At 55.2% G+C, this 12,568-nt stretch overlaps 1 protein-coding gene across 17 annotated transcripts in view; it reads left to right on the top strand.

Moving 5' to 3' along the window:
* ATP6V0A1 (ATPase H+ transporting V0 subunit a1) overlaps window positions 1–9,588 on the top strand; it is a 55,608-nt gene extending 46,020 nt beyond the window's left edge. For 15 of the 17 annotated variants that reach the window (XM_065896488.1, XM_065896487.1, XM_065896484.1 and 12 more), the window contains 3 exons: window positions 1,884–2,001; window positions 2,294–2,465; window positions 8,021–8,114. In XM_065896488.1, coding sequence (XP_065752560.1) covers window positions 1,884–2,001; window positions 2,294–2,465; window positions 8,021–8,114 — 384 coding nt within the window. Of the gene's footprint in view, window positions 1–1,883; window positions 2,002–2,293; window positions 2,466–8,020 lie in introns of all 17 variants that reach the window. The other 2 variants (XM_065896481.1, XM_065896480.1) reach the window with 2 other exon arrangements.
* The last annotated feature ends 2,980 nt before the right edge of the window (window positions 9,589–12,568 follow it).

The raw sequence follows: 12,568 nt of genomic DNA, 5'->3' as shown, positions 1-12,568 counted from the left end.
AGGAGGAACCAAGAAGGAGGCTGAGAAGGAGCATCCAGAGGTAGGAGGAGAGCCTTCTGAAGAGGGAGCAGGACAAGGCAGTAGTGGCGGACACCGCAGAGGCTCAGGTCACAGGATGCCTGTGAGACCTGGCTGGGAGGTAAGGGGAGCGCGCGAAGGAGGCGTGCGGAGCCGAGAGGGCGCAGGAGGTGAGGGGCAGGCGCGGTGCGGCAGCGGGGAGGTGGTAGAGAGTTAGACGGGGCGTCTGCGGCGGTTCCGGGTCAGTCGTAGCGGACTCACATGGGGCAGTGACAGACCTCTAGGCGCTTGCCTGGGTTTCTTGCTTCATTCTCGCCCCACTTAATATCTCCCCCCACTACGTAGATAAGAAAACTTACCCAAGGTTGCAAAGCAGGAAGTTGGGAATGGAGGAGAGGGAAAAGCGAGAGCAGTGCCTGGAAGGGAAGCTGTTCATGGGAGAAACTCAAGGTGGAATAAAAATGCTGCAAGGGGCTGGTTCTGAGGGAGCCCCGCACTCGCTTCTTTCTCAGAGCTCTTAGTTAAAGCCCTGTGCTCCTTGGAGCTGGGGGCCTGTCCTTCCTCAGAACGTGGGCTTTGGTGCGACGGCGAGCAGTGGTGGCAAAGAGCTCTTAACGGCGCGTTGGGGTTCCGGTGACTGTGATTACCCCTAGTTTTCAGGGTAACTAGGAGACTTGGAAGAGCCTGTTTCAGAAGAAAAGCCCAGAAATACTCTGGGTGTAGATAGTCAAAGGTGAGGGAAAATGAGGCAGAAGCCCAGAGATGGCGAGTTTGAGCTGGCCCCTCTCCCCACTGGCCATGCCTGTGAGGCCTGGGCCGTTAGCGCCTTACCAGCCAGCCCTCCTCTCCTGGCCCCATGTGATTTCTCAAGACAGTTCTTTCTGGTATCTTTAGGGAATGAAGTCATGTGAGTCTGCAAAGAAACTGGTGAAAAATAGACTCTGACCTGTGGGCAGGGCAAGCTGGGGAGGCCCACTGGGCAGTGCTCCTGGAGTCTGGTCTGGACCACGTGGGGAGGGGCGGGGAGGCCCCAGGGAGGGGAATGGCCCACCTCCTGGCCTTCAGTGGCTGTGGCCCCACCCAGAAGAGTGAGGCCCGGAAGCGTGCCTGCGGCTTCTCAAGCAGCCTGGCTTGGAGCAGCCCTAACAGGGAGCTCCCGGAAGCTCGCTCCAGCCCCTCTGCTTTATGCTGCAGATAATTTCTGATGTTGAGGCAAAAGCTGGAAGAAAGGGAGCGTGAGGAAAACAGAAACAACAATCCACGTTCCGTTTAGTCTTCATCATGCGTCCAAGTAGGAATTTGTAAAACTTTTGCTAAAACGTCCCTGTGTGATCTTTTCAGAAGTCTCAAAAGTAAAAGGAGGTTATCTTGCCGCCAAGGTGTTGTGAAAATAAGAAGTGGCTGCAGAGGTTTAGTCTTCTCCAGGCGGTTTCCAGCCTGGTGGCCTGTCCCCTGACGTACGACCCGGGGAAGAGCCCTTCCTGCCCTCCTGGCTCATTCAGAGGAGGGTGCTCCGCTCTCAGGCACCGTGAGGTGGAAGTCAGCCAGAGCAGGTGCTCCCAGACCGCTCTTACCTCAACATGCAGCCACTCCGGAGCTGACAGCCTAGTGGGGAGAAAAAGCAGATGTGTTGAGAAGAGTCTCATTAAGATGTAGTTCATTAAAATGTGATGTATTGAGGGGCATGGGGTGTCCCAGTCGGGGGCTCAGCCAGGCAGGATTTCTGGGGACGGCACGGCTGAAATCCCCACCAGGAGTTCAGCACCGGGGGCTCCAGGCCCATGTAGCCGTTCGTGCCAGCGCTCAGAGCCCTGCACATGCCCCTCCCAGCCTTATATCTTCTCTCTGGTTTCCTCCCATGACAGTTTGATTTTGGGGACACCATGGTCCACCAGGCCATCCACACCATTGAGTACTGCCTGGGCTGCATCTCCAATACCGCCTCCTACCTGCGGCTCTGGGCCCTCAGCCTCGCTCATGCACGTGAGTGTATTTCTCTCAGGTCAAAAACTATGTTTCTCCCCTTCTCCGGGCACTCCCTCAGGTGGGGGCTTACAGAGAGTGGAAATTATGTAAAGCCTCTGGAATTACTGACTCCTGAATCCAGAGGATGAGGTACAGGTGGGAGGATCAGTGCTTTGGCCAGGTTAGCTGGTAAGGTCGCAGAAAGCCAGGGGGCAAGGAAGACTGCGATTGAGGGATGGCAGAGCAAAACGCAAGGCCTGCAGCACCCCTGGCCCAGCTGAACCGGATGTCATGTCTCCCCGTTCCGCAGAGCTGTCTGAGGTGCTTTGGACCATGGTGATCCACATCGGCCTAAGCGTGAAGAGCTTGGCGGGAGGTTTGGCGCTGTTCTTCATCTTTGCCGCCTTCGCCACCCTGACTGTGGCCATCCTCCTGATCATGGAGGGCCTCTCAGCCTTCCTCCATGCGCTGCGGTTACACTGGTGAGCGGCATCGCGGGGCCGAGGGTGGGGACGTGTCCTTAGCTGCACTGAGGGCAGTTTTACTCCTGTCCAGAATGCAGAGACACTAGGAAGTATCTGCTTTCACATCCTCATACCCAAGGACGTACTTGGTAGTGAGCCTCAGGAAATGTCCACAGAAGAGCACAGCTCACTTTCACAGCTGCCAGGGAGGATTCTCTGGTGAGTGTTGTCACAGTTGCTCTCCCTGTCTTCAGCCTTCTTCAGTGCTCTTGATTATGGCTTAAAAGATCTGCTGGGGTTTTTTGTTTGCTTGGGGGTTTTTCTCACTGGCATATAACTCTCTCCTGTCTTCAGAGCAATGAAAGCAGCTCTGGAATAGGTTCTACGTCCAGGAAAGTGCTAGAGCACACTGTGCCCTCATTTCGTCCCCCTTATTCTGTCATCGTGCCAGTGTCTTTGGGTAGGACCCCTGGCAGCTCTGTGTGAGTAGGGGGATTCTTGACTCCATAGCACGCTAGCTCAGTACACGGAAGCAGCTTCTTCTGAAGGGCAGGTTTCTTTAATGTCGTTTTTGGCTCTTAGTGGCTCTGCATGGAGATAGCTCAGTCCCAGGGAGTGGGAGATCTGGGGTCTGGTCTGGAATGTGACTCCATGACCTCAAAGTAAGGTTGCCAGGTTTAGCAAATAAAATTACAGAGCACTCAGTTACGTTTGGATTTCAGATAAACAGGGAATATTTTTTTACTGTATTTCCCGAATGTCCATGGGACATACTTATACTAAAAACTGGGCATCCCGTACTTTATCTGGCTACCCTACCTCAAACCCTACATCTTCGCGTCTCCATTTCCCCCTTCACATTATGATTCTCCCTCTCTTTTGTGGTCCAGTGGCTCCGGAAGCTGTAGACCCTCTCCTCAGAGAAGCACCCCCCTCAGTGTGCACACACAGTTTTACCAGTTTAGGGGCTCACAAACTCACTGGCCCTACCTTAGGACTCCCTAGACGAGATGATCTGTGGTGTTAATGACCTCAAGGTCAGAAGAGGGCCGTGACTCTCTCTCTCCATCACTTCTCGAAACCTGAAGAAAACCAAAATCTGAACCTGAGAAACCTCTTCCCCACTCCCTTTATCTTTGATTTTTCTCCTGGCTTGGTTACAGCTGAGCCTGCTCAAAGATTCCGCCGTTTGTTGTTCTAAATTACAGAGGGGAACGTGAGGCATGTAAGGGAGAGCCGTGGCCGGGACTTAACTCTTCCCTCAAAAGCTCCCTTAGAAGAGTCCGTCCTGCTGCGTCAGTACACGGTGCTTTCGCAGGCCTGGCCCTCTCCTCCCGCCTCCCGTCCCCTCCCCGCCCAGCTGTTGTTTACTGGGAGCCAGGAGGCTGGCCACGCTACCGCTACCGGCTCTCAGCTTATCAGCGCAGGCTCGCCCCAGCACACTTCCTACCACTCAGTGCGAGGGGACGTCTGTGCTGCCAGCCTGGGGTGACTCACTTTTTCTTGCCCTCTTGGCTTCCTTTCCTATTCCCTTCCCCGCCTCCTGAGCCCTGGGCTTGAGGGAACAGTTACCACGCCACCTTGACTCCAGCCCAAGTGGGGAGCCTGTTGCATCCTCCCTGGGTGGGTGGGAGCAGCCAAGGAGCTGGAACAGACCTGTGAGAGCAGTGAGCCAGGCACCACGGAGCACGGAGGGCCGCCTGGACTCAGGCCTGTTGTCCAGAATGAGCTGAGGCGGTTGGGAGGTCTTGCTTTGCTGCCTGCAGGATTACTTCTTCCTCAGGCTCACCTGCGGCCTTCGAGTGAAGGTGTCTTCCCACGTCCTCATGAACGAGCCCAAGGAAGTGACAAGTGGCGAGAGAGCAGGCTTCAGAATCGGGTGACCCGAGTTTAAATTCCAGCTCTGCCGGTGCTGGCTGGGTGACCCTGAGGAAAGCACTTACCTCTCTGAACCTCACTTGCTCTCATGTGAAAAGAGATGATAATGTCCACGTGACAAGGTTGCTGTGATTAAGTAGGAAATGATGCACAGACCAAGTGACTGCCGCGGTGCCTGGCACACCGTAAACCTGTGTTCAGTTGCAGCTGCGGCTGCCCTGCGGAGAGGGCTGTGGCCCCTGTAAAGATCTGCTTCCAGTCCGTTAGAGAGAAGGGGGACCCCAGGGGGATGCACGTGATACCACCTGAATGCCTCGCAGATGCAGTTTGCAAGGAGTAGGCTGGTCAGACATATTGTACTTGCAGGGTGGTGGGTGGTTGCTGTTGTTTGGTAGTGGAAATACTGGGTAGAAGAGAAAAAACAGTGAAAACTCCTCTGTGCAACTTTCAGAATCCCATCACTGGGGGCCTGTTTGGAGCATCTCCCCCACCACCAGAAAGGAGTGAATGAAATTGGTGCTCATGCACCCCCTCCTGGCCTAGTGTGGACATGCCTCGAGGATTCCTGGGCCTTAGTCCAGCAGGACTGCAGGAATTCCGAGTTGAGGCCATCCTCTTGGGGGTGGGAACAGCTGGGCCCACTGAAGATGGCTGCAGGGACATTGCTGCAATTTTTCCTGGCGTCCAGCCTGGGCATCTTCATACCTGTCACTTTACCCCTGGTGTTCAGCTGGGGTTTCTTGATTCTGATGCAAGGGCTGCCCCATTACACAAGTTCTGGGTCTCTTTGGTGGGGACAAGAAGAAAAACCTGTGATTTGAAAGCAAGGATAAACCACAGGTCTGAGGTTCATGCAGGGTCATGAGGAGGCAGGTGACATCTGGAAACAGCAGTGAGCGGGTTCACGCACCCGCCTGCTAATTCTGTCTCCTCCCGAGTTACGTCTGTCTCTTTTCCTCCCACCAGCTGTGTGTATTGTGCTCGGTCTTCTTGGCTACCATAATGAGATGTCTTTTCTTCCTCAGAAAAGGCAAAGGCAGGGGTATGATTTGTGGTTTTCACTGTGGACGCCGGACTGCTATTAGCAGAAAGACCGTCGCCCCATGGCCCGTCTTCACAGCAACCTCATCCCTTCCTAGCTAACGGATTCCACGTGAACACTCACAGACTGGGGGCTAAAGGGACAGATTTGGGGACCAGTTTGTTGTAAGGAATTCAGTGGCGCCACAGCAGGACCCCGCGGGGTGGCTGCCCAGGAGAACGAGAACACCTGAAGTGTGACCTCATGGCCCCGGCACTGCTCGGAGAGGGACAGAACCATCTTTCTAGAACTGCCTCCCCTCGGTCACATCCCCACAGGCAAGGGAGGAGGCCCAGGCTCTCCCCTTCATTCACTTGAGAAGACATGGTTTCTGTCGTGGGGCAGGATCGCCCTCTCTCTCTGGACTCCCAGTTAGTCCTTCTGGGCCACTGGGTTGCCTTTTCCAGGTGCGGGAGCTGGCGGGGGTGACAGAGAACCCCCTCTGACTGCCTGAGGCTCTCCTCACATCTGCTGAACCCTGAGATGCGTTTTAGTGGCCTGGGGCGTGGCGGGGTCCATGGAGGTGCCCCGAGCAGAGCCCCTCAAGGAGGAAGAACTTGCAGGGCAGCCAGCGGGGCCCCGCTGTGCCCCGGCCCAGAGAATTTCATGTTTATCCTTTCTCAGGAAGCACCCAGCTCCCTGGCTGGGAGGGAGGAGAGGGCGGGGTGACCAACAGGGAAACTGCTTTCCAGCTTTGCGCCGGGAGGGTAGGGTGAGCACGGCTGAGAAGGGAGGCGAAGTCAGGCTGACGCTGAGATACCCAAGATGTCCCTGGTGGGGGCCACCCTAAGTCCCTCACCTCGAGCAGCAGCTGGTGGGCAAGGTGGTGTCAGGTGGTGTGTCCGAGGGACCGCCCATCTGCTCACACAGCAGAACTTATGTGCCCCCATCCCAGGCGTGTGTCCCCTGATGCAGATGAGGCAGGCAGGATGATGCCAAGAGAAGGGTGGTGATCCCTCAGGCGTTTGAGAACGTCTGCAGCTTCTCCATTCACCCAGTCTGGAGTTAGAGTTGTTTGTGTGATGAGCCAGCCAGAGGTCAGAGTTCCAGATACCTCACAGACCCCAAGGTGAGTTGCCCACCGTCTGGCTGTGCGCTGTTGAGCGGAGTGAAATACCACTGCCGTGTGCAGACACAGTGTGCCCAGCGTGGAGGACTCAGTCGTCACAGCAGCGGGCAAGGAAGCAGGAACCTGCCCCCATCCCCACCGCATTCCCCCGGAGGAGGCCTCAGGAGCTGGGACTCAGGGCTGAGTCCTGTGACTGACTGCAGTTTGAAATACCCTCTCCTGGATCCCATTTACTCTGAGCGAGGCTTGGCCGAGACACTGATGGGAATCCTCCAGGGGCCGAGAGGCTTTGGGGGCCTTGGTGTGGCCCCCAGAATGTGGGGTCGGGGAGAAGGCTGCCTGTTCTTACACCCACACAGAAAATTCTGTTCCCCTCTTCTCCCCAGCGGGTGGAGCTGGCTGCTCTGCAGTCAGCTCCTCAGCCAGCGCCCCAGGGCTGAAGGGGCCTCTGAGGACATCTCGGGGCTACCAGCAGACAGTCCTCTTCCCACTCCCTTTTCACTGATTCCTCCCTTATCTCGGAGGGAGGCCGCCCTGGCTGAAGGCTGAGTGAGGGGCATGACGGTGGAGAGCGTCTTGGCGCCCTGCTGTGCAGTCACAGTCAACCCGCTGCCTGCGGCCTGCCCCAGGGATCTGGGGCCCCCAGAGTCACACAGCCCTGAGTGGAAACTATTCCTCAGGGCAACTCTCCTTGGCTTTCTTATCCTCTGAATCATGCATTTTTCTGCCCATATTTGGTGGTGATTTGGTTGCTGGGCAGACATCCAGGGCGAACTCGCAGCCTGGCTCTGCATACAGGCGTGTGCTCCTTCCTGCCCCCTCAGAGTTTGAAGGGCCCAGGGAGAGCATCGGGGATGGATGCTGGGCTGCCGGGGAAGGGAGCTAAAGCTGTTTTTCCTTTCAGTCCCCAAGAGAAGAATTCTTTCTTAGATGCTTTTGTAGTTGGAGGATGTTTTTGCCGTTGCTTTGAGAAGGCTTCCCCTCCTAACTTCCCCCTTTCCTGGGAATTTCCTCCCCTAAGTCGAAAGCCTCCACCGTTCACTAGCAACCCTCCCTTCTCCTTCCTCCCCCTCCCCCCCCCCCAAGAAGAGAAATAAACAAGAAAACAGTGGCGCCTGCCAGGGTTCCTTGCGCTGAGCTGGTGGCTACTCACAAGCTTCCCTTGGAGGCCCGCTGTGGGCCCTGACAGGAAGGGGGTGTTGGGGGGCTCTTCCGTCGTTAGGGGCTCAGGCCGGCTGAGCGTTTCTTGCACATGGCCCTCTGCAGAGAGTTTTGCATAAACACACTCTCCGCTGAGCAGGACGGAGCAGGAACGGAAGCCAGACCAGCGCACTGGTGTGCACTCTTGCCGAGGGCAGGCCCTGGGCGTCACGAGTGGGAGGTTGTGTTAGGATTAGGGTTGTGTGTGCCATGAGCAGGCCAAGGTCTGGACTTTGTGGGCGGCAGGAGACTCGGGGAGCTTGGGGTTGGGTCATCTTTCTGGCCCAGCTGTGGAGTCCCAAAAGGTTTCTGTGGAATGATGAGTCTCCTCTTCTCTTTCTCCAGGGTGGAATTCCAGAATAAATTCTACAGCGGGACGGGTTTCAAGTTCCTACCCTTCTCCTTCGAGCACATCCGAGAAGGGAAGCTTGACGAATAAGCCCCTCAGGGGGGCTGTGCGCCCTCTGCCCTCCGCTCCCTCCACGGTGATTAGCTGTGCTCCACTTGCCGTTGGTTGTGATCCCTGCCACCCTTCCCCCAGCCACCTGTGAGTCATTTAGATAGACCCAGCCCTTCCTGGGTCCCCCGCCACCTCCAGCTTTGTGTGTTGTAGTGCAGTGGTTTTTCTGGAGAGAAGCGGGCCCGAGCGGTCACTCAAACCCACTCCCACTGGGCACCCTCCTTGCCCTTCCAGCCTCTGTCCAGCCCTTCCTCTGCCCCCTGGTGGTGAAGCAGTTTATGCATTTACACAGGAGCCCAGAGCGCTTGGAGGGAGCGCCTTCGCTGTCCGCACCCAGACTTTGAGCCCCTGCTCCTGCCACTCTCCTTCCTGGTTGGGGATGGGGTGCTCTTGAACACTCCCCACTCTTGGATTAGCAGGGGTGGGTCCAGGAAGGTGGTGTTTCTGTCCTCTGCCCACCCCCTCTGGTCTTCAGTGTGCTCGTTCATCAGGAATTCAGCTGGACCCAACTGTGCCAGCGTGCGTGCTTCTCCCTGGCAGCCCCAAGGGCCCCTGGATACCCTGCACCACCTTCCTGACCCCCACCCTGAACTCACACCCTTTCCTCCTCCTTCCCAGAATGCCCCTTTAGCACCCAGCATAACATACACAGCAGGGTGGACCCAAAGCAGAGGTCCTGGCTGGCTCCTCTGGTGGCTGCTTCTCGGGCCATGTGTGGGCCACAAGCACGCCCTCGGGGCAGAGGGTCCAAGTCCATGCTTTCCTGGTGCAGACCCGGAGACCTTTCCCCACCCCCAATCACGAGTCTTGAGTGCGGAACTGCAGTCGTCAGGGCTGGTTCTGCCTGCAGACCTGCCTTGCTCTGCCCACCGGCGCCCCTCCCCACTTCCACACCAACCCCAAGTGGAGCAGGTGGGTCCTGGGCAGGGAAAGTCAATGTCATTCACCTTTTGCTGATTGGAGGCAGCTGGCAGGGCCGCCAGTGCGTGCAGTTGTGAGAGCTGCGTGGCCCTGCCCTGTCGGGGCTGGTGGGGAGCACCCCCAAAGGGCCACCGCCCCTGTCGCCCCCACGCCAGGACGTGGGTCTTGGGGCCTTCTAATCATGCGTTGGCACAGCAGCCCTGGCCGCCTCAGCTAAATCGATCCCCGCGCCTTCAGTGGGCGAGAGGACCCCCTCAATTGTCCGGCCCCTTCCCACCCCACCCCTACCCCCTGCTTAGCGCTGTTCACTGGACCCTCCCAGGCTGGGCCGCCCGCCCCAGCTTCACCGCGCAGTAGCCGTGTGACCCGACCCAGCCCTTGTGCAGAGCCCCCTTCCGTCAGGTCCCTGTGGTTTACATGATGATCTTTGCTCTGTTTACGGCAGGGGTTTGAAGCAGAGTTCTTTATCAGGAACCCTGCCCAAGGCCCTTCTGTTCAGACATTCCCGTGGGGAATAAAGTGTGTTTGACTCTGTCAGGGAGGCTGCTTGTCTGCGTGCCTACAGCCCCTAGCCCCTGCGTCACTCGAGGCTCAGCCCTCCTGAGCCCACCTAGTATCCTTACACCTGCCACTTCCCTCTGCCAGCATTTCTGCTTTTTCCTCTGATCAAAGACCGCAGTTGCAGTGGCCCTGGCCAGGCATTTAGTTTGTGAAATTCTCACCTTATCTCAGGTTTCCCAAGGGCTTTCCCACTCCCTGAGCCCCACTCCCTGAGCCAAGGCAGCTTTTCAGACACTACCCATGTGGGGGAGGGGACATGGGGACCCATCTCCGTCCCACTTTTTGCACCACATATGCAAACAGCCAGGGGAAGCAGGGACCTGGACGTCTGCCCACCCTCCTCTCCCTGTTCTGTGAGCGTGCTCTCCAAGGCTCAGCAGCCTGGCTATTTTGAGCCCTGATTGCCTTTGGCCTTGGTGTAGGCCGAGGCTCAGAGTAGGGTTGGTTCCTGAGGGCAGCTGGAAAATTCGAGGTGCTGAGGCAGGCAGCCCAAGAGCTCAGCGGGCTGTCCTGGCAGGCGGGGTGGGCCAGGGCGGGCGCCTTCCCCCTCCTCACTGCCATGTAAGGTGACCACATTCTTTCTCAGCCCTCCCTCTCCATTCCTCCCTCTTGGGGCCTCCAGGGCAGGGGCTGCCCAGGAATGTTAACAGCAGGCTACCAACTGCTGCTCCAGGAGGGGCAGGAACACCCTGTTCATTCCATGCTCCTCAAACCCTCTCCTCCCTGACAGGCCACCTTCCCTGGAGCAGCCCTGGGTACAACACCCAGCATCCACTCCTCAAAAAGTTGAGGGTGGACATTCAGGTAAATGAGCCCTTTTAACCTCTTCTCTGTTACTGACTCAGATAGATAACTAGGAATCAATGGACTAGAATTGAGAGTTCAGAAACAAACCCTAACATGTATAGTCGACTGATTTTCCACACAGGGGCCAAGATGATTCACTGGGGAAAAAACAGTCTTCAACAGATGGTGTTAGTACAACCGGGTACCCACATGGAAACAAACAAATTTGGACTGCTATCCGCTATATACAAAAATTAACTCAAAATGGATCATAGACCTAAACATAAGAGAAGTCTTAGAGGAAATCATAGGAGTACATCTTCCTGACCCTGGCTTAGGCAGTGGTTTTTAGATATGATGTCAGAAGCATGAGTGATAAAAGAGAAGATAAAAGATAAGTTCGGTTTTAGCAAAATTAAAAACTTTTGTGCTTTGAAGGACAGGATCAAGACTCCCCTCACACTGGAAGAAAATATTTGCAAAGCATGTATCTAATAAGGAACTTGTATCTGGAATATATACAAAACTTTTACAACTCAGTAATAAAGACAAATGCCTCAACTTTTAAAAGGACAAAGGATTTGAACAGGCATTTCTCCAAAGAAAACACGAATAGCCAGTAAGTCCATGAAAAGGTATGCAGCATCATTAGTCATTAGGAAAATGCAAATCAAAACCACGAGGAGACACCACATCACACCCACTAAGAAGGGAATACTTTTAAAAAGACAATTACAAGTGTAGGGAATTCCCTGGTGGTGCAGTGGTTAAGAATCCACCTGCCAATGCAGGGGACATGGGTTTGAGCCCTGGTCCGGGAAGATCCCACATGCCACAGAGCAACTAAGCCCATGCACCACAACTACTGAGCCTGCCCTCTAGAGCCCACGAGGCACAACTACTGAGCCCGTGTGCCACAGCTACTGAAGCCCACACACCTAGAGCCCGTGCTCCACAACAAGAGAAGCCACCACAATGAGAAGCCCGTGCACCACAACCCGTGCACAGCAACGAAGACCCAACGCAGCCAAAGATAAATTTAAAAAAAAAAAAAATCACAAGTGTTGACAAGGATGTGAAGAAACTGGAACCCCCATCCACTGCTGGTGGAAATGTAAAATGGTGCAGCAGCTTTGGAAAGCAGCCTGGCAGTTTCTCAAAATGTTAAACGTAGGATTAACTTAGGACCCAGCAATTTGCCTTCTAGATATCTACTCAAGAAAAATGAAAAAATGTGCACACAAACTTGTGCACAAGTGTTCGTAGCGGCATTATTCATAATAGCCCTAAATGGAAACAACCCAAACGTTTATCAGCTGATGAGTGGGTAAACAAAAGGCAGTATATCCATACCATGGGTATTATTCTACAATAAAAAGGAATGATGTACTGATACACGCTGCAACAAGAATGGACCTCAGACACAAGGCCACATAATGTATAATTCCATTTATGTGAAATGTCTAGAATGGGCATATCTGTAGAGACAGAAAGCAGATGGGTGGTTGCCTAGGACCAGCTGCTGGATGGGGTTGGGGGCAGGGTTTCTTCTGGGGGATGATGAAACGTAAAATTAGATTATGGTGACAGTTGCACAACTCTGTGGCCATACTAAAGAATGATTGAGTTGTACACTTTAAACTGGTAAACTTTCTGGTATAGATCAATAAAATGGGGCTGGGGAGGGAGGACTAGGACCTGCCCGGGAAGAAATTCCCCCCTAGCCTGGATGAGAAGACCTGGGCCATTGGGTCACTGGCTAAGCTGAGCTTCCAGGATCTAGGGCCTTGGGCTGCCTCCAGCCCAGCCAGCTAAAGATGGGACCAACTGGGAACTGAGCCCTGGAGGGTGTGGGAATTCCCAGGAGCCCTGGGGTGGGGGTGGGGAACAGGATGGCTCCATTGCTCCTATTTTTAAGACTCTTGGCCTTTACCCTGATCCCCTTCTGTGGAATCCCTGGACCCCAGGCATCTGCTTAGTGAATCTGTGCCCCCAACCAGCGAATGCTTCCCATCCTAGAACCAATGTGGAGAGGGTGACTTTGGGCCTGCTCAGTATTATAAAGATAGGGACAATTCCATCACCACCTTCTGAACTGCCCCCCCCTCCTGTCCTGTCCCTCACTGGGGACCTGGGCAGGACTGTGTCTCTTTCTACCCAGGAGC

Source organism: Phocoena phocoena, chromosome 19 (assembly GCF_963924675.1).
Source record: "Phocoena phocoena chromosome 19, mPhoPho1.1, whole genome shotgun sequence".
NCBI lineage: Eukaryota > Metazoa > Chordata > Mammalia > Artiodactyla > Phocoenidae > Phocoena > Phocoena phocoena.
The sequence above is the reverse complement of the archived record's forward strand: the minus strand, read 5'-3'. Positions and strand labels throughout refer to the sequence as shown.